General features: G+C 66.0%; 2 protein-coding genes across 2 annotated transcripts in view; one reads left to right on the top strand and one right to left on the bottom strand.

Annotated features, from left to right (window-relative positions):
- The first annotated feature begins 3,282 nt into the window (after nucleotides 1–3,282).
- On the top strand, nucleotides 3,283–16,320 carry DGKQ (diacylglycerol kinase theta). The gene is made up of 22 exons (XM_047094230.1): nucleotides 3,283–3,666; nucleotides 6,141–6,220; nucleotides 6,932–7,031; nucleotides 7,399–7,484; nucleotides 7,577–7,702; nucleotides 7,922–8,147; nucleotides 8,288–8,388; nucleotides 8,515–8,753; nucleotides 8,846–8,936; nucleotides 9,056–9,110; nucleotides 9,230–9,291; nucleotides 9,685–9,835; nucleotides 10,249–10,287; nucleotides 10,911–11,026; nucleotides 12,640–12,791; nucleotides 13,035–13,183; nucleotides 13,282–13,460; nucleotides 13,832–13,932; nucleotides 14,097–14,243; nucleotides 14,335–14,446; nucleotides 14,534–14,686; nucleotides 14,916–16,320. Exons 1-22 carry the CDS (start codon nucleotides 3,387–3,389, stop codon nucleotides 15,015–15,017), a joined length of 2,847 nt encoding a protein of 948 aa, XP_046950186.1. The 5' UTR covers nucleotides 3,283–3,386; the 3' UTR covers nucleotides 15,018–16,320.
- The window catches only part of TMEM175 (transmembrane protein 175), a 29,079-nt gene continuing 26,618 nt past the window's right edge, over nucleotides 15,708–18,168 (bottom strand). Inside the window, exon 11 of the mRNA XM_047094231.1 lies at nucleotides 15,708–17,327. Coding sequence (XP_046950187.1) covers nucleotides 16,673–17,327 — 655 coding nt within the window. The 3' untranslated portion in view covers nucleotides 15,708–16,672. The remainder of the gene's footprint in view (nucleotides 17,328–18,168) is intronic.

An 18,168-nucleotide genomic window follows, 5' to 3' on the forward strand; every position in this document is an offset into this window, starting at 1 on the left:
AAGAAGGTGCTCAAAGCACAGTGATCCGGATACCGAAGAGCAGGGCTGCGGGGGCGGAGGAGTCCGGGACGAGGGAAAGGCCTCCCTCACCACCAAGGGCAGGAGCGAAAACCAGCCAGTTCCTCTGCACTCCTCCCAGAAAGGTGGAGACGGTGGAAGCCGTTAGTGTCTGGGGTTGTCACAAACGGGCAACACGGAGAAATCTACCCGCTGGCGGACGTGGACGTTTTTACTTCTGTGCAGACTTATTCTTGTCCAGGATTATCTTCCAAGGTGAACATGGCACGTCTCACGGCCGAGCAGTGTCATTCCCGCGGGCGTGTGTACCCGTGGCACTCAAACCCGTGGATCTCAAACCCGTGGATCGGAGCTCCTGCAGGGATTTCACACAGCAGCCGAGGTCTGGCACCGGTGCGCAAGCCCGTTAGCAGCAGAGACAGGGCACCGTGACAGCTGCAGTAGGACAGCCGTTTCTGTGCGAGTGTGCACCAGCAACAAGGAGGCCCACGAGCGGAGCTCAAAATAAAACAGGTTTAGAAGGCGGTCACCAAATAACGTGCAGCGGGCCCATTTCTGTGCCTGGTTTGACGGGGTTCCTGTAACAGCCCCACAAGCTGGGTGGCTTCGACTGCAGACGGTTGTTCTCCAGGGAGAGAATTCGCGTGTCAAAACTCCAACCCCCATGGGTTGGTATTTGGAGGCAGGGCCTCTGAGGGTGAATCACGTGGGATGGGGTTAAGTGCCCTTATAGACACCAGGCAGCGTGCTTGCACTCTCTCTCCTGCCACGTAGGGAGTCACAGTGGGAAGGCCACAGTCTGCATGTCAGGAAGAGAGCCTTCACCAGGACCTGACCGTGCGGCCCCCGGTCTTGGACCTCCAGCCTCCAGAACCATGAAAAGTCAAGTGTGCTGTTGGAGCCCCCCGAGCCCGTGGTGTTGTGCTACGGCGCCTGAGCCGACCAAGCCAGCAGGGGGGGGGAAGGGGAGAGAGACAGCCTGTGGACCCGAAGCTATCCCCAGGAGCATGGACGTGGAGCGGGCCCCCCAGATCCTCGAGGGGCACCCTGTTCCAGGAAGAGACTGTTTCAGCGTCAGCCAGAAGCTGGCGACTATTTTGGAAGGTGTTCCAAGAGGCTGGGGGCAAGGTTGGTGGAAGCGTGTGTCTGCCACGTTCACAGGCACGCCGTGTCAGAGAGCACAGTTGTGGCTCTGCAGAGCCGGACACACGCGATTTCCTTTCTCACGGTGTTGCCCCCGCCCTCCACTTTGTCACGAACGGAGAGAGATCTGTCCTTCAGTCCTGTTTCCTGAGAAGTCAGCGGTAGTCTAGATCCCGTGGAGCGGTCTTCCGTAGAAATCTCCGCCTTCTCACAGGCACGTGGGTCGTAGTCCCCTCGGGGCCGAGAGGCAGGTCGGTTCTGGGGCCTGGCTCCCTGGCCCGGCCCTCACCTATGACCTGCCACCTGGCTGAGGGCCGGTTTGGGGAGCTGGGTGGGCTGAAGCCAGAACGGGGGGGGGGGGGGACGAGGAGACCAGGAGAGGACCAGGGCCTGTGAGCCCTTTGTTTCCTCTGCTGGGGCGCCTTCCTGCCGCCCCAGGCCTGCCCCTCGCGGGCACTCAGTCCTGGCTCCCTCCGACGACAGGTGGCACCAAGACACAAACTGTCATTTCCAGGCTATTTTTCAGTTTGTTGCCGGTCCCCCCCAGAACTCAGCCCCAGGAGGGCAGACATGCCAGCCCAGTGCTTGGGATGTGCAGCGGGTGCTCTGTGAAGTTTCTGGACAAATGAAGCCCCCTCCTGGGACTGAGGGCCGGCATCCTCTGCCTTCTCAGGACCCCGACTCTGGCACTGCCCTCCCTCTCCCTCTGCTGTCCGCACCTGGACCCCCTCAGCCAACCAGGGCAGTGTAACCCTCTCTGTCCCTCCCTCCACAAGCCCTGCACACATCCAGCCGTTTCCTTCGTAGCATTTGTGGTCACTACGCCCTCTCCTGGGACATTATTCTCCCCCGGCTGTGTCCCCCACCCTGTTTTTCTGCTCCTCTGGGACCCTGGGGCTCTACTCTTCCCTACACCCCTGGCCAGTCCCTCCCTGCAGCTCATTCTTATCCTGCCCGGGTGGGTGCCTGGCTGGAGAACCGCCCAGGAAGGCACGGTGCGGACCAGGTGGGCCCCCCAAGAAGCCCCTTGGCCCACAGCTGCCAGCTCGGCCGTGGGCATTGCAGTCTGCGGTCAGGCCCACAGAAGAAGGACCCCGGAGTGCTGGCAGGAAATGGGGTCAGGGCGACCTTCATGGACACGTCCCCTACACGTCCCCAGCGCCACCTGGACAAAACAAAGCTGTGCGTGCTGGGGTCGCCCCTTCGTAGCCAGCCTTCCGGGCAGGGCTGGCGGGTGGAACTCATTCCTTTCCCTGGGAGTGCGGTAGGGGCGGGTCTTTCCTACCAGGAAGGAGTCCAGGAGGCCTCTGAGCGGTCACGAAAGCTCCCCCCCCCCCCACGGGAGCAAGAGGCCAGGGCCCAGAGGGAGGGATGCTGGCCCCTCAGGCTTCCCACTGGGGAGCTGATGGGAGGGGGCGCCATCTGCGAACAGGCAGGGCAGCAACTTCAGCATGGGGAGGGGGTCATGCAGGCAGTGGCTATTGCTGGCCCGGACCCTCATGAGGTCCCCATCTGAGCTGAGGGCAGGGGCAGGGGCCGGGGCCTGTGGGTACTCCGGGTGAGGGAGGGCCCACGCGTGCGAAGACACAGCGAACGGGGTCGTCCACGCACGGCTGGCGGAGACACCCAGGGGAGGAAGGCCTTGGTTCCCAACCCCACCCTCGGGCCCCTGAGCACTGCCGCGCGCTGGCCCGGCCGCCCCGCGCAACTGCGAACCACTGGCGGGATCCGGGTGTCGCGTGGGAGGTGTCCGCCTGCGCAGGCGCGGGTCCGGGCGCCGCAGGTGCAAAAGCCTCGCGTCGGCGTCGTGGGGAGGCTGCGTGCGTGGAACCCGGTCCCGGCTCGGGCGCAGGCCGGAGCCCAGCCCCAGCCCCTTGCCCTCCGGGCCTCCCCACGCGGTCCCCGCTCCACCCGGGCTCGGACCCTGCCCCGGAGGCCGTCCAGCTCCCCTCTCGCGTCTCCGCCCCGCCCCGCGGGCCCCACCTCCCGGCTCCGCCTCTCCAAGCCCCGCCCCAGCAGGCCCACCGCCCCACCCAGCCCCAGCCCCCGGCCCCGCCCCCGCCGGCTTGGCCCCGCCTCCCGGGCTCGCGCCTGCGCGGTGGCTGCGGGCGCAGTCGGAAGACCGGCTCGGACGGCGAGGTCGGCGGGGAGGTGGCGGCCCCTCTCGCCCGCAGCTCGGACCCGGCTCTCGCCCGCCGCCGGGGGTCGGGCCGCCCTGGGCAAGGATGGCGGCGGCGGCCGAGCCCCGGGCTCGCGCCTGGCTCGGCGGCAGCTCGCCGCGCCCGGGCAGCCCGGCCTCCAGCCCGGAGCTAGGCGGCAGAGGCCGCGCGCGGCCGGGGCCGGGGCCGGGATCCGGGTCGGGGTCGGGCCCGGAGCGGGCGGGCGCCAGGCCCCCAGGCCCCGCCGCGACTGGCCACAGCTTCCGGAAGGTGACGCTAACCAAGCCCACCTTCTGCCACCTCTGCTCCGACTTCATCTGGGGGTTGGCCGGCTTCCTGTGCGACGGTGAGCGCCCGCGACCCCATCACAGACCCCAGTCCCCCTCCCCCCCCCCCCCCCCCCCCCCCCCCCCCCCCCGGGCCCAGAATGGGCTCCTCGCCTCTGACCTGTGTATTCCCAGCGATAGCCTCTTCTGGACAGAGCCTCCTACCCTACGGGGCAGGATCGTGCTGGCCCCAGAACCTCTCCATGGAGGTGATAAGGACTGGCAGTTCCAGGGGCTCGGGAGTGTGAGGTGGTCGCGGCCCCTTCCCCAGGGCTGTGGGTCTCAGGAAAATTGTGCTCCCTGGGCTTCCTCACTTGGGTTGGGATTCAATGGGAGAAGAGCACTGTGGGCTACGTGGGGCAGGTGCAGTGACTGGGGGATGAGGCCAGTTCACCCTGAGCAGGTGGGGCTGCTCTGGGCTCCTCACTGCCATCAGCTGGGGCAGCAAGGGCAGCAGTGTGGACAGGCAGGGCTGATCTGGGCCACTGGCTCCTGTGCCTCAGTGCTGGGCCTTTCTTGCCCTGCATACACACTGCTGCCCACAGGGGCCAAGCGCAGCGTGCCCCAACAGGACTCCCACCTAGCTGCCAAGCTGGCTGGCTGGGCGAGGCGGCCCTCCCTCCTCTGACTCTCGGGCAGCAGGGCTGCAAGCTTCCAGGGTCTGTTCTCTCGGGGTCCTGCTCCCCGCAGCAGGGCCGGTGGGCGGGCCCTGAGGACCACAGCTGCCCAGGGGTGTGGAGCGTGGCAGGTGGAGAGCCTTTGCTCCACTCAGGAAGACAGGCTTCTGGGGCTCCTGGCTCTGGGGACAGAGGGACCACTTAAGGTTTACAGAGAAGCCTCGACCAGGTGGAGGCGGCTGGGCCTTCTGCCAAAGAAAACGGCATGTTTGTCCTGATCCCCCAGTGCTGCACCAGGTGGCCTGGCCAGCTGGCATGGGGGGAGTCACCGCTGGTTTCTCTCGTATCAGAGACATTTAGTGCCCTACCTTCTCCCATGCCAGAGACTCGCTGAGGTGGGAGACCTGCATGTGCAGCTGAGTCAGCTCCAGGTCTGAGGCTAGACCCAGGGTCCCCCTCATGGCTGTGGCCTCTCATAAGTGGGGCCCTGGGAATAAGGGGTGAAGCAGCTCGGGGAAAGAAGCGGGGCTTGGGGACGATGTGCAGCCTTCACTGGGCAGCCGCGTGGACGTTCTCCCCGCCTCTGTGGAGAACGGGCTGGTAATTTGGGTAAGCAGAGGGACCAGATGAGGGTGTGGGAGGAAGAGCCTCCTCCCCTGCCAGGGAGCACCCAGGATGTGGGATGTGGGGTGATCAGGTGCTATCTCTGCCGGCCAGAGGAGGGGGCTGGGTGCCACTTGCCCAGCCCAGGACAGAGCTGGTCTGCGCGCCCCGGAGGGGAAGCCAGCTGGAGTGCTCACCCCGCCTCTGCCTCCCCACTCCTCTCTGACCCCAGCCTGCTGTGGCTTTTCTGAAGCCAGGACTGAGGGCTGCCCTTGCTGGCCCGTGGGGGGCCTTGTCTGCGTCCTTCTGGGGATTGGGTGGGACGGGTTGTCTCATGGCCCCTGTGGTCACACTTTTCACTAAAGGTGGTGCTGGGGAGTCCCTCTGCCACCTGCTCACTTCCCAGCCCCCGACAACCTTGTCCATCCCGTCCTAGCCCGGGGGCCCAGCCCCGCCCCACCCCCTCGCCGCTGCATGCGTGCCAGAGGCCCCTTTCTCTTGCACTGCCCCCTCACCCTGTCCATCTCCGGGCCTTAGTCTGGCTGGGCTCTCTGGGCCTCCTGTCTTAGTGGCCTCCGCGGCCTCCCCAGGATGGGTGGCCCTCGGGGGCACAGCACAGGTCTGAGCACTCACTGCCTTTGGAGCCTCTGGGCAGGGGCAAGGGCAGCTGTGGCTCGGCTGGCCACCCGCCTGCCTCGGGCTCCTGGCCCGTCACAGGGCTAGCTCTGGTCTCAGCAGACACATGACGGGTGGGAGGGGGAGTTAGGGATATTTAGAGTTGGGGGTGGGGGAAGGATGTCCTTGGTGAAGCTGGTCTGGGGGGATGTGCAGAGACGCCCGCTCGCCTGCCTGCCCCTCAGGACCCACAGATTGGAAGGAGAGGTGGCCTGGTGCAAGGGGCAGGGGCCACTCTCAGGATTCGCCATCATCCCGGCTCTGGGCTCTCTGGGGATGAGAGGTGGGGTGGGGCAGAGGGTCAGGGTGTCCATGGCGCTTCTGGGGGTGAGGCTGTTGTCATGCCCCCGAGACAGTGGAGATGGTGGGACCTGCTTGCGCCATCGTTCAGGGCTGGGCTAGAGCTGGGGCGTGGGCTGCGGTGACGCAGCCCGTACCGACCCCCCTTCAGCTCCGGCAGAGTGGGCCCGTTGCGGTCGGTGCGCTGCCCTGGCCCTCGGTGGTTCTGCTTGCCAAGGCCTCCCTTTTGCATGCCAGGCCCTGGGGTCTCTCGATTCCCGGTGGGTCGGGGGCCGACTCACGCAGCTCTCATCCCACAGTCTGCAACTTTATGTCCCACGAGAAGTGCCTGAAGCACGTGAAGACGCCCTGTTCGAGCGTGGCGCCCAGCCTGGTCCGAGTGCGTACGAGTGTGGGCTAGCAGACTTGCGGGGAGCGGGGGTGGGGGCCTGGGGAGGCCGCGGGTGGCGGGTCCTGGGCCGGGAGGCAGGCTGGCTGGTTGGATGGGGTGGGACTGTTCCTTTGCGCTGGTTTGGGCCCCGAGGATGCTGACCGCATCCCTGTTGCGAGTCCCTCCCGGGGCACCAGCCGGGCCTCACTTCCCGCCGGCTGTGACCCTCCGCCCTGCCCCCCACCTGAGGTCCCTGGCACCCGGCCCTGCTCCTCCTGCCTGTTGGTGGGCCTGTGTCCGCATGCACTTCATCCCAGTTGCCCCAAATATATCATGGGGGCGGGGGAACAGGCCTGGAGGAAGCAGCCAGGGCCCGGGCTTCCTGCGCAGTACAGCTGAATCAGACCTGGGCCGGACCAGCAGGGCTGCTCTCTGCAGACGGGGCTGCCTGACCTCGGGGCCGCTGGGAGCGGCCCACGCTTGGTCCTGCAAGGACCATGGGGGGAGCGGAGAGGTGGGCATGCTGGGCAATTCCAACAGGACCCCTGGGGGGCACAGAGGGGCTGGGGCGGATCTGGGGGGACTGCAGGGGTCAGGCAGGTGCTGTGGGTGGCCATGGGGGCTCTCTGGGATGCAGAGGTCTAGGCCTGGGGACCTGGATTGGAGGTGAGGGTGCTGGCGGGCAGGCCCCAGGCTGAGGTGGAGCTCTGCTCCCTCTAGGTCCCTGTGGCCCACTGCTTCGGCCTGCGGGGGCTCTACAAGCGCAAGTTCTGCGCCGTGTGCCGTAAGGGCCTGGAGGCACCCGCCCTCCGCTGCGAAGGTACGGCGGAGCCTGCCTGGCTGCCCTCTCGTCTGAGCCGGTCACCAGGCTCCTGGTCTCCCCTGGGCCAGGTGGCTGGTGGAGGTGGTGGGCAGGAGGTGGGGGGGGGGGGAGGGGTGGTGTTCGTGGATTCTAGAGCTGCCTGCACAGGAAGGCAGGTGCAGGGGGCCAGGCAGGGAGATATGAGGAGACGCTGGTTCCAGCCGTCTGGGGGGGGGGGGTACGGCCCCTGCCCAGCAGTGAGGAAGCTTAAAGGAAGCGGATCCAGAGGGTGTGTTCTGGACCCAGCCTTGTCAGAGATGCCCGCCAGCAGGGGGCAGGGCCCGTGGGGAGCGGCGAGAGGCCCTTAACCCTGCCCACCCCCCAGTGTGTGAGCTGCACGTTCACCCCGACTGTGTGCCCTTCGCCTGCAGCGACTGCCGCCAGTGCCACCGGGACGGACACCGGGACCACGTGAGTGTGCAGGGCCGGATCTCCCGAACCTGGGGGCAGGCGAGGGGCGCGAGCTGGGGGGCCGGCCGAGCCACTGACGGTCCCCTCCGCAGGACACGCACCACCACCACTGGCGGGAGGGGAACCTGCCCTCGGGTGCGCGCTGCGAGGTGTGCAGGAAGACGTGCGGCTCCTCCGACGTGCTGGCGGGCGTGCGCTGCGAGTGGTGCGGTGTGCAGGTGGGGTGCGGCGGGGGTCCTGAGGGGTGCGGTGGGCGGGGCCTGTGGGGCCGGGTTCTGGGGGATGTGGGGGTGTCTCCTTTCCATCCTCGCCCGTCTGCCTCGCACTCGGTTGGGGGCGGGGGGACCCGTCTGGTCCGAGGGTGGCGCTGCCCGCCCGAGTGTCCAGCGCGGGCCCCCGCAGAATGGCTGAGGGCCGTCCGCGCCCCGCCCCCCCAGGCCCACTCCGTCTGCTCCACCGCGCTCGCCCCCGAGTGCACGTTTGGGCGCTTGCACACCATGGTGCTGCCCCCCGCGTGCGTGCGCCTGCTGTCCCGCAACTTCAGTAAGATGCACTGCTTCCGCATCTCTGAGAGCCCGGCCCCCGAGCCAGGTGAGGGGGACGATGGCGCGGACGGAAGCTCCCCCGCCAGCCTGGGCCGAGAGGTGCTGCCACCGGAGTCCAGTAAGTGCCTCTTAGCTGCTGCCTGACCCCCTCCCCCCTCCGACCTCATGCCATCACCTGTCCTGTGCCCAGCCCCGTCCTGCCCCATTGCCATCCCGTCCCGCACTCCGGGGACTCATAAGCACTTCTCTCTGGCGCAGGCAAGCAGACCCTGAAGGTCTTTGATGGGAACGATGCCCTGCAGCGAAACCACTTTCGAGTAATCACTGTCCCCCGCCTGGCCAGGAGCGAGGAGGTGCTGGTAAGAGCCCCCCCCCACCCCCCCCCCAGCAGCCGCAGCAGGGCCCCTTCCCAGGAGTGCTTCTGGGCACACGCCCTGGCTCGTGTCCACATCTTCCCCCGCCCCCCCCCCCCCCCCCCCCCGCAGGAGGCAGCGCTGCGGGCTTACTACGTCGCCGGGGACCCTCGGGACTTTGAGCTGCAGGCGCTCCCCCAGCCTGTGCACGCCGCTGACACCGGGGCGCGGGGAAGACCCTGGAGCGGTGGGGTTGCAGAGGAGGAGGGCGGCCGGGGCCCGGGGGCCCGAGAGGCCGTGCCCGAGGCCTGCATCATCCGTGCTCTGCCCCGCACCCAGGAGGTCCTGAAGATCTACCCTGCCTGGCTCAAGTGAGACCCAGGCCCGAGGCCCAGGGTCCGCCAGCGGGAGCTGGGAGGGGTGGGGGCCGTGGGACCCAGGCTCCTGAGCTTGTTCCCTGCAGGGTGGGTGTGGCCTACGTGTCCATCCGCGTGACCGCACAGAGCACCGCCCGGACTGTGGTGCTGGAGGTCCTGCCGCTGCTCGGGCGCCAGGTGCGTGCGCGCCGGTCTCCCGGCCAGCCTGCCGGGCCGGCTGCCCCGTGTGAGTGTCCTGGGGGAGTGGGCGGTCCAGGCCTGAGGCCCCCAAACTCTGCCCCCCCTCCCCCCAACAGGCCGAGGGTCCTGAGAGCTTCCAGCTGGTGGAGGTGCTCATGGGTAGCAGGCAAGGTGAGTGAGCGGCCTGCCGTCGCTGTCTCCACCGACCGGCCGTTCGGGCGCCCCAAGGCCTGTTCGCAGAGGTGGGCCTGGTGCCTGGTGCTCACAGGCCTCGCCTCTCACCCTTGCAGTCCAGCGGACGGTGCTGGCGGATGAAGAGCCCTTGCTCCACCGGCTTCGTGACATCCGGCAGGTCATTGGGGGTGAATGCTGGTCCCAAGGAGCTGCCAGGCTTTGGCCGTGGCCTCTACCTCATAGTGAGGGTCTGCCCCCAGGACACCATGTCCCTCCTGGCTGGCAGTGCCACCCCCCTGGGCCTGGTGGGTCTGTCCGCATCCTAATGTCACCTGTTCTGGAAGGTGGGGCTTAGAGCCACAGACCCTGCCCCCTCTCCCCCCCTCCCCCCCCCCCGGGGGAGTTGAGTGGCTTGTCCCAAGGAAGGAAGCCTGTGTGTTCTTCCTTTCCTTTTCTGTTTATCCTGTGGGATCTTTTCAAGGGCCCCTTTCCTGGATGAGGGGGGTGGAGGGGCTGGGCGCTGGTGCTGTCCCCTTGTGCTCCGGCTCAGCGTCCCGCCCCCTTCCTGCAGACGTCCCTACGGCAGATGAACCAGATGCGGTTCTACGTGGCTGAGAGCAGAGCTGTGGCCCCGCACGTCCGCCTGTTTGTTGGTGGCCTGCCTCCTGGCCTGTCTGCCCAGGAGTATGGCAGCCTACTGGACGAGGCTGTGGCCACCAAAGGTGTGACTGCCCGGCCTGACCTGGGGCTACTGGCTGCTGGCAACCAGGGGTTCAGAGAGCAGGCCGTGGGGGCTGCTATGCCCCCCCCTCCCCTGCCACTTGCTGTCTGAGCGTTCGCCGAGCTGATTCCCATTCGGTGGGCCTCTGGTCTCACCTCGAGGGCCCAGACTGCTTACCTCTGCCAGGGGGTTTCTGAGACTCCTGAGCTCCAGCCTCTGCCTTTTCTGCCCTTGGCTCTGACTTGGGGAGGGACTCACTGGGAACCTGCCTGCGAGCGAAGTGGCAGCAGCATTGGCCTGAGGGGCAGGGTGGGGCTGCCTGGGGTCGACGTGCCCGGGGGGGGGGGGGGGGGGGGGGGGGCGGATGCACCCCGGGGGGCAGGGCGCTCCCCTGATGACAGCCTGTCTTTGCAGCTGGACTGGTGTCTGTGAGCCACGTCTACTCCTCCCAAGGTGAGCCGCCTCCGTGAGCCGTGGCCAGACTTGGCCAAAGGTCATTCCCTAGAGTTAGATGGAAAGGCCTGTCTTCGTTTTTGTGTTTCGCTTTGTTTAGAACCTGACCTTTTTCTTGGGGAACCACGGGCAAGGGAAACATGTGTTTGTTTTTTTCTCTGCCTCAGGGCTGTAACACTTTAGCTAAAACGTGACTGAGGTGCGGAGAACGTATTCTCCAAAACCTGTTCTGCCCTTCGGTTTGCACCTTCTTTTATGGAAACTTCAAATCTACCCAAAAGTGGGAGGATTCATTACCACGAGCCCCATGTCCCTTCTGTGTGTCCTCAGTAGTATCATTGTTCTCCATTCTTGCGGGTGCCCCCCCCCCTCGCCCCAAACCACAGGTCCCAGCAGGCTCAGTGGGCCAGGGATCAGAGTGTCCCCAGCCACTCCCTCCCACCTCCTGGTGGCCTTACCTGCACCCACCTACTACGTCCTGTCTCTGAGCCTCGCCGTCTTTAAAGGCTCCACAGAAAGGTGGTCCTGGTCACGTGGATGCCATCAGATGGCACAGCCAGGGTCCCTTCTGGCTGCGGGATAAGGTGAGGCTCTGGCCTGAGCTTACAGTGCACCTGCTACAGGTGCAGTGGTGCTGGACGTGACCTGCTTTGCAGAGGCGGAGCGACTGTACATGTTGGTCAGGGACACGGCTGTGCATGGCCGGCCGCTCACTGCCCTGGTGCTTCCCGATGTGTTGGTGAGTGGGTGCTCTGGGGGGACACCTGGGGAGGCGTGGCTCCCACCACCGGTTTGTTCATCGTGCAGGGTGGTGGCCAAATTCACACCAAGGGAGGAGCCTGAGGTCCAAGGGTGAGAGGCCTGCGTGAGGACCACAGGACGCAGCGCCTGCCCCGTGGCGGCTGCCTCCCAAAGGCTGTGTGTGTGCAGACAGCCTGCCAGGCCCTTGCCTTCTGTGGGGTCACTGGGCCCTGGCCCCATACCCCCTGCTTGGGAGGCCTGGGGACCCCTGCCATCACCCTGGGCCACCTCCGGCCAGTAGGTGGGGCTCCCTGACTTTGGAGGCTGTGTCCAGAAGAGCGAGCTGGGGCTGAGTGCAGGGCCAGGGTGGGCATCACGCAGGGCAGGGCAGGGTGAGGGGCCGGAGCCCCAGGTCCCGCCCTACGCTCTGTGCCTTTGCAGTACCCTCTGGTCCACAGCCCTGCTGGTCCCCAGGATCCCACCAGAGGTTTGTGGCTGCTCTGTCCCTGAGCCCTAACTCCTGACCCCTGACCCGGTGAAGCAGAATTAGGGCAGAGTGACTTCAGTGTCTGTGACCGGGTGGGTGACTGGTCCTGGCTGCCCTCTCCTACCCTGAGCTGGGTCGGGACCCGGTGCTGTCCCACTGTCCTGACGAGGGTGCAGCGTGTGCAGGTCAGGGTCTCTGACAGCTGTCAGCCAGGCGGGAAGTGCCGACACACCTTCTGCCTCCCGGCAGCTGCCTGCTTTGGGGTGAGCGGGTGAGGGGTGACTGAGCAGCTCTGCCCTGTGGGTCACTCCAAGTATGTCCTGGCCTTCAGCCATGGCCAATCCTGTGCCTGTTACCCAGGACCTCCCACTGTGGGGACCCCAGACCCACTGCAGGGACCCCAGTGCCCTCACCATCCTCGCCACTGTCGGGACCCTAGCCCCCTCATCCTCCCCATCGTGGGGACCCTAGCCCTTCATCCTCCCCGTTGTGGGGACTCTAGCCCCCCATATTCCCCATTGTGGGGACCTCAGCTCCCCTATCCTCCCCATCATGGGAACCTCGGCCCCCCCACCACTGTCTCCGGACACTGTATTTTGAGAGTGGTTTGTTGGGAGGTGGACTCCCCACACTGGGAGACACGGGGCCACTCTGTGAACCCGGCTGCTGCTCTTGGCTGCCGTGTGGGTCGGTGGGGGCCCTGGGAGCTGCATTCCTCCTGGGGTGTGCGCCTCATGGCTCCAGGAGGGGCAGATAGAGTCCCACGTGGGGGTCCAGCCTGGGCCTCTGGGCTACGTGGATCAGGCAGCGGGCATGGTCTGGGGACAAGTGTCACAGTTGGTGCGGCGCTGCCTTTGTGCTCAGAGCTGCAGGCTGGCGGGCCTCATCTCTGTTCTGCTGGCCAGCGACTATGGGTGCCTCTGCCGCAGGGGGTGCCCTGAGCAGTCAGCGGCAAGGTGGGAGTGGCCGTGTGGCCCCCTGGACCTCTGTGCGCCTTCCTTGGGAGGGGGCTGGCCCCAGATTGGAGGACTGTCACTGCCCGGACAGTGCCATGGGGGACACCAGGCACTGCCTTCGTGGGGTGGCCTTGGGAACCTGCCCTAACCCAGCGCCCCATCTGTCAGCACACGAACCTGCCCCCAGACTGCTGCCCCCTCCTCGTGTTTGTGAACCCCAAGAGTGGAGGCCTCAAGGGCCGCGACCTGCTCTGCAGTTTCCGGAAGCTGCTGAACCCTCACCAGGTCTTTGAGCTGACCAATGGGGGGCCTCTTCCTGGGTGAGTCTAGTGGTCCCCCGCTGCGCTGCTCAGTCTGGCAAGCTCCGGGAGGGGTGCCCGCACACACCCGTTGAGAGGCCAAAGGGAACAGGTTGGGGTTCCGTGTCAGAACCCTCCAGGCCATCGTGTGTGGGGGATGAACCGCAGCCCCCTTCTGCCCCAGGGTCTCCACTTCCTGCTCCCACCAGCTGTGCACCTGCATAGGAATGGCTGCAAGAGCACCTCTTGTTTCCCTGTTGCCAGGTTCCACGTGTTCTCCCAGGTGCCCTGCTTCCGGGTGCTGGTATGCGGTGGGGATGGCACCGTGGGTTGGGTGCTCGCTGCCCTGGAGGAGACGCGGCGCCATCTGGCCTGCCCGGAGCCTTCTGTGGCCATCCTGCCCCTGGGCACAGGTGGGCTCGGCCAGCACATCCCGTGCTTCAGTCAAGGCCTGGGGGTGGTGGTGGGTAGGTGGGTGTGGAGAGTCAGTCTTCTCTTGCCTGGGTCCCAGGGAACGACCTTGGCCGGGTCCTCCGCTGGGGAGCGGGCTACAGCGGGGAGGACCCGTTCTCCGTGTTGGTGTCGGTGGACGAAGCTGACGCCGTGCTTATGGACCGCTGGACCATCCTGCTGGACGCTCAGGAGGCTGGAGGCGCAGAGAACAGCATGGCAGATGTGGAGCCTCCCAAGGTATCCGTGTGCCCTGGTGAGAGCGTGGCATCCGTCGGGCCCCCGGCAGGCTGGGGCGCTCGTGCCCGTCCCTGCCGCCAGCCGGGGTAGGCGCGAGTGCCATCCCGGTTAGTGGGGAAGCTGAGGCCCTGTCGGAGCAGTGGCTCGTTGGGGGCATCCCAGGCCAGCTGTGATCCTCGTGGGCGCCCCGTGCCATGCCTACCTCCCCCTCGGTGCTGGTGGTCACCGGGCAGGGCGGTCGCTGGACAGAAGCAGCCCTAACGACAGGGACGGAGTTGGGCTGGAGACGAGGGGGCTGGACCCAGCCGGGGGAAGGTGGGGAGCAGCCAGTGGGGGCCGACCGGGGCCACGCGAGACTGTCTCGTCCCCAGACCGTGCAGATGAGTAACTACTGCGGCATTGGCATCGACGCAGAGCTAAGCCTGGACTTCCACCACGCACGGGAGGAGGAGCCTGGCAAGTTCACCAGCAGGTGCTGGAGGGGCAAGGAGGGGGGCCGGGACTGCTCTGGGCCGCCCCCTGGCGACGGCACCCTTCCTGGCGTTGGCCAGCGGGAACTGGCGGGCAGGGGCTGGAACCTGGGGGCCCTTTTGGGCAGGGCGAGGGCGCGGCCTTGACAGCTGCGCGCCCCCGCAGGCTCCACAACAAGGGCGTGTACGTGCGGGTCGGGCTGCAGAAGATCAGCCACTCACGCGGCTTGCACAGGGAGATTCGGCTCCAGGTGGAGCAGCGGGAGGTGGAGCTGCCCAGCATCGAGGGTCTCATCTTCATCAACATCCCCAGGTGCCAGTGGCTGGGGCTCTGGCCGCAGGTGGGGCTCCGGGCCCTCGTGCGGCCCCGCCCCTCTTACCCGTGCGCCCTTCCCTCGGCGCAGCTGGGGCTCGGGGGCCGACCTGTGGGGCTCGGACAGCGACTCGAGGTTCGAGAAGCCGCGCATGGATGACGGGCTGCTGGAGGTGGTGGGGGTGACGGGCGTCATGCACATGGTGAGTGCGGGCAGGCCGGGTGGGCCCCGGTGGGCCCCGGTGTGGCGCCTCGGGCCGCTGAGCCCAGCCGGCCCTCTCCTCTCCCAGGGCCAGGTCCAGGGCGGGCTGCGCTCGGGCATCCGCATCGCCCAGGGCTCCTACTTCCGCGTGACTCTCCTGAAGGCCACGCCCGTGCAGGTAGACGGCGAGCCCTGGATCCAGGCTCCGGGGCACATGATCATCTCAGCTGCGGGGCCGAAGGTAGGGGACCGGGGTGGGCTGGGCGGGGCCTGAGCAGGCGGGGCGGCGGGTGTGGTGCTGGAAGGCCGCGGCCAACCGAGTGCCTGCTGCAGCAGCCAGTTGTCCCGGAACACCGGGAGGCCTGCACGCCGAGGCCCCCTGGGCTCAACAGACGGAAGCTACCGGGAAGCGGGCTGAGATAGCGCCTGCAGTATCACCCAGCCCTTTGTCCTGACTGGTCCTGGGACAGGTCCACATGCTCAGGAAGACCAAGCAGAAACCCAGGAAGGCTGGGAGCCCCAAGGATGCCCGAGCAGATGGGGTGCCTGTCCCCGAAGGGGACCCCAAGTAGCAGAGAGCCCTGGAACGGTCTGTGTATCCAGCAGCAGCCAGCCAGCCACGGATGCACCTGCCCATAGCTCTGACTGTGGGGTGTCTCCCCCTCATCCCTGTGACACGTGGAAGCTGCTGGGTGGGTGGCAGGTGTTTCCTCCCCTGGCCTCTGGTCCAGTGACAGGGTGGGTGCGGGGCTCTGGCTGGCCAACGCTCTCGCCTCTTGGGGTCCAGGCCACCATCACCACCCTGGGTAGCACAGGCACTTCTCCCTTTGCATTCACTGCCGCCGTCCCCCCCCCCCCCCGCCCCCCGCCCCGAGCCTGTTGAGGTGGGCAGCACTGAATCTCAAGCCATCTCCCTGGATGCTCCTATAGGACAGCCAGCTCTGTGGGCCCTGGGTGCACCCGGTACAGACCTGGGATGCCCTGGCCACTGAGGGCTGGGCAGGGGCCCCTGCTATGTCTCGGGGAAGGTGCCTTGTCTCCTGGCCCCATCGCTGTATGAGCTGCTTGGGCTGCACCTCCAGAGAGGGCCCTGAGACCAGATGGGCTTGGCCAACAGCCTGAAGATGGTGGTGTGGTGCCCAGGAAGCAGCAGAGCAGGGGAGCTGGGCCCTTACAGGGGTGGGGCAGAACGTGCCTGCAAGGGACCGGAAACACATCCAGGCAGGCCTGGGCCGGGAGACCCAGAGGAAGTTGACAAAGCATGAAGTGGGAAGAGCCAGCTTTAATCACCTGTCTGCCAACAATCAGTCCCAGTATCTGTTCAGCTGACCGGGCTCGTGGGTCCCCTTGCTGCTGCTCGTGGCGGCAGAGACGTGGCAGGAGGGGCGTGGGGCAGGCCTGCTGGGCAGACCACTGCGGCGTTCTTCCACCAAGCAGAGTTCAGACGGCCCGTGGAGTCCAGCCTCTGGCCCCGGGAGGAGTGTCTCCTGAGTCCTCCAGGAAGGCCCATGAACCCCCTCTGTCCCTCTTGTCCTGGCTCGGCCCTGCCAGCCACGTCCCCCAAGCTTCTGCCAAAACTGCACAAATGCACTGTAGTGGCCGTTTGTAGCAGAACATTCGTGTCATGTGCCTCCGGCACACAGCTGTGTGTTGTGTCCCTGTCGGTGTAATTATTTTGCTTCGCGGGCCTTGGTGTTGGTTTTGGTCTGTGGCTGTATGTGGTGGTCAGGGTGAGTCTGTCCTTCTGTATTTAAGTGCGTCTGTGTGCCCAAACGGGGCAGTGTGGGCCTGGCACCAAGGGCCTGTGTGTACCTGTCACTACCTGAATGTAATCATAATTTATACCCAGGATAAATACAGTCTGGGCGTTGCTGACCTGCTCTTGTGTTCTCTGCGCCTAGTGACCAGGGTGGGTTGCCCAGCAGCTGCCAGGGAGCTCTGCCTGCAGGAGGGTGGCCAAGGTGGGGACCCACGCCCCCTCCAGGGCTGAGGCTGTGGTCCCCCAGCTGCCCCTGGAGGAGCCACCCGACTACCAGCGTCCGTGTGGGTCGGCCTGACGGAGAACGCGGGCCTAGGACCGAAACGGGCACAGGCGCGCCCAATACGGAGCGGACTTGCTGCCGGACTCTGTAAAGTGGAAAACCTCCCGAGGGCACCAGAAGAGAACGATGAAAATAAAGCCCCGGTGGGCCAGCTGCAGGCCGGGGCAGGGAGAACGCGGAACTTACTAGGGAGACGGGAGGAGCGGGGACCGCACGTCGTCCTGGCCCCCTGGTGCCGGCAGGGGGAGGCCCCGCAGGGCCCGCAGCAGGGCCAGGGCCAGGCGCACGAGGAGACGCAGCAGCAGGAAGCTGAAAGGCACGGCGATCTGCGTGAGGTGGAAGATGGCTGTGCTGAACCTGCTGAGGAAGCAGGTGGAGGCGAAGGCCAGCAGGCTGGCGCAGGGGTACAGCGCGAGCTTGGCGAACATGAACGCGTGCTCCCGGCCCCCGAACCGTGCCGAGGGCTGCAGCGTCTCCTCCTCGTGCAGCAAGGCCGTGGTCCAGATGGCGAACTGGAAGATGCTGGCGAAGAAGATGATGGCGCAGCTGACGCGCACGCTCTCGAGCTCGTCGTGGGGCTGCCGGGCGAAGGCCGAGGTCTGCTGGTAGGCCAGCGGGAGGCCGCCCACGAAGGCCAGCGACAGTGTGTTGAGCAGCCCCATGGACTGCGTGGCTTTGCGGATGTGCAGGAAGAGCGAGTGGTGGGCAAACCAGAGCAGGCCCACCGTGGCGAAGGAGCCAAAATACGCCAGGAAATGTGGCCCGTACACGCTCAGTGCCGCCACCAGGCTGCCGTGGAACTTCTCCTTCACGTCCTTGGAGTCCGGGATGTTGTCCTCGCTGAGGATGGTCAACACACAGCATTTATAACAGCCTCAACGCAGGGCGTCAGGTCCGGGCTACAGCCCCCACCCCATCCCGAGCCCCGTCGGGCGGGCTACACCTAGCTCCCAGGCACACTTGAACTTCACATAAAGGGCACAGACAGCTTTTGTTGTATCCTACATGCACACTTAGTATACTAAGCAATTACACGTTCATCCGAAGTTCAAATTTAACTCCAGCCTGCACTTTGCTGACAGCCCCGGGCTGGTGAGCAGCCCTGGTCCCAAGCCTACAGCCCCCCGGCCTCCACAGGTGGGTGCTCGTGAGGTCTGTCCATTCTCCTGTGGCCGTCCAATCAACTCGGGCAGCAGTCCCGCAGATCTGAGGGGGGGTGGGCAGTTAGCCTCTATGGCTCTCAGATCTGGGCTGCACTTTATTGTAAGGAGTAACTGTAAGGCATGTCTCAGGATTCTCCCTCCACAGATGTCCCCAATCGCACAGCCCAGAGAACCTGCCGCCCTCACAGTGGGAAGCTACAAGTGTGTTTGGGGGTTTGGAGGGAGCCGCAAGGATCTGCAGGTAGGGGCAAGAGACAGAGCCAGGGGTACTGCCCCAGGTCCTTGGGACGGTGGCTTTGAGTGGAGGAAGGAACACAGCCCCCTGGGCCCCCAGCCTCAGCCGGCCCGTGCCTCCACTCAGCAAGGGAACTGGGGCTAGCATGGCCCTGGCCACAGGGCAGGAGCAAAGCCACATCATTCTGAAACCTGAGGTCTAGGCCTCGGAGATTGATTACCAGTGAACAGTTGCTCCCAATTTCTAAAAAATTCACAAGTTACAGTAGGAAAAAGCTATCAAG

This window comes from Lynx rufus, unplaced genomic scaffold, assembly GCF_022079265.1.
Source record: "Lynx rufus isolate CCGP_SWC_20201006 ecotype Redwood Valley unplaced genomic scaffold, mLynRuf1.p SCAF_38, whole genome shotgun sequence".
NCBI lineage: Eukaryota > Metazoa > Chordata > Mammalia > Carnivora > Felidae > Lynx > Lynx rufus.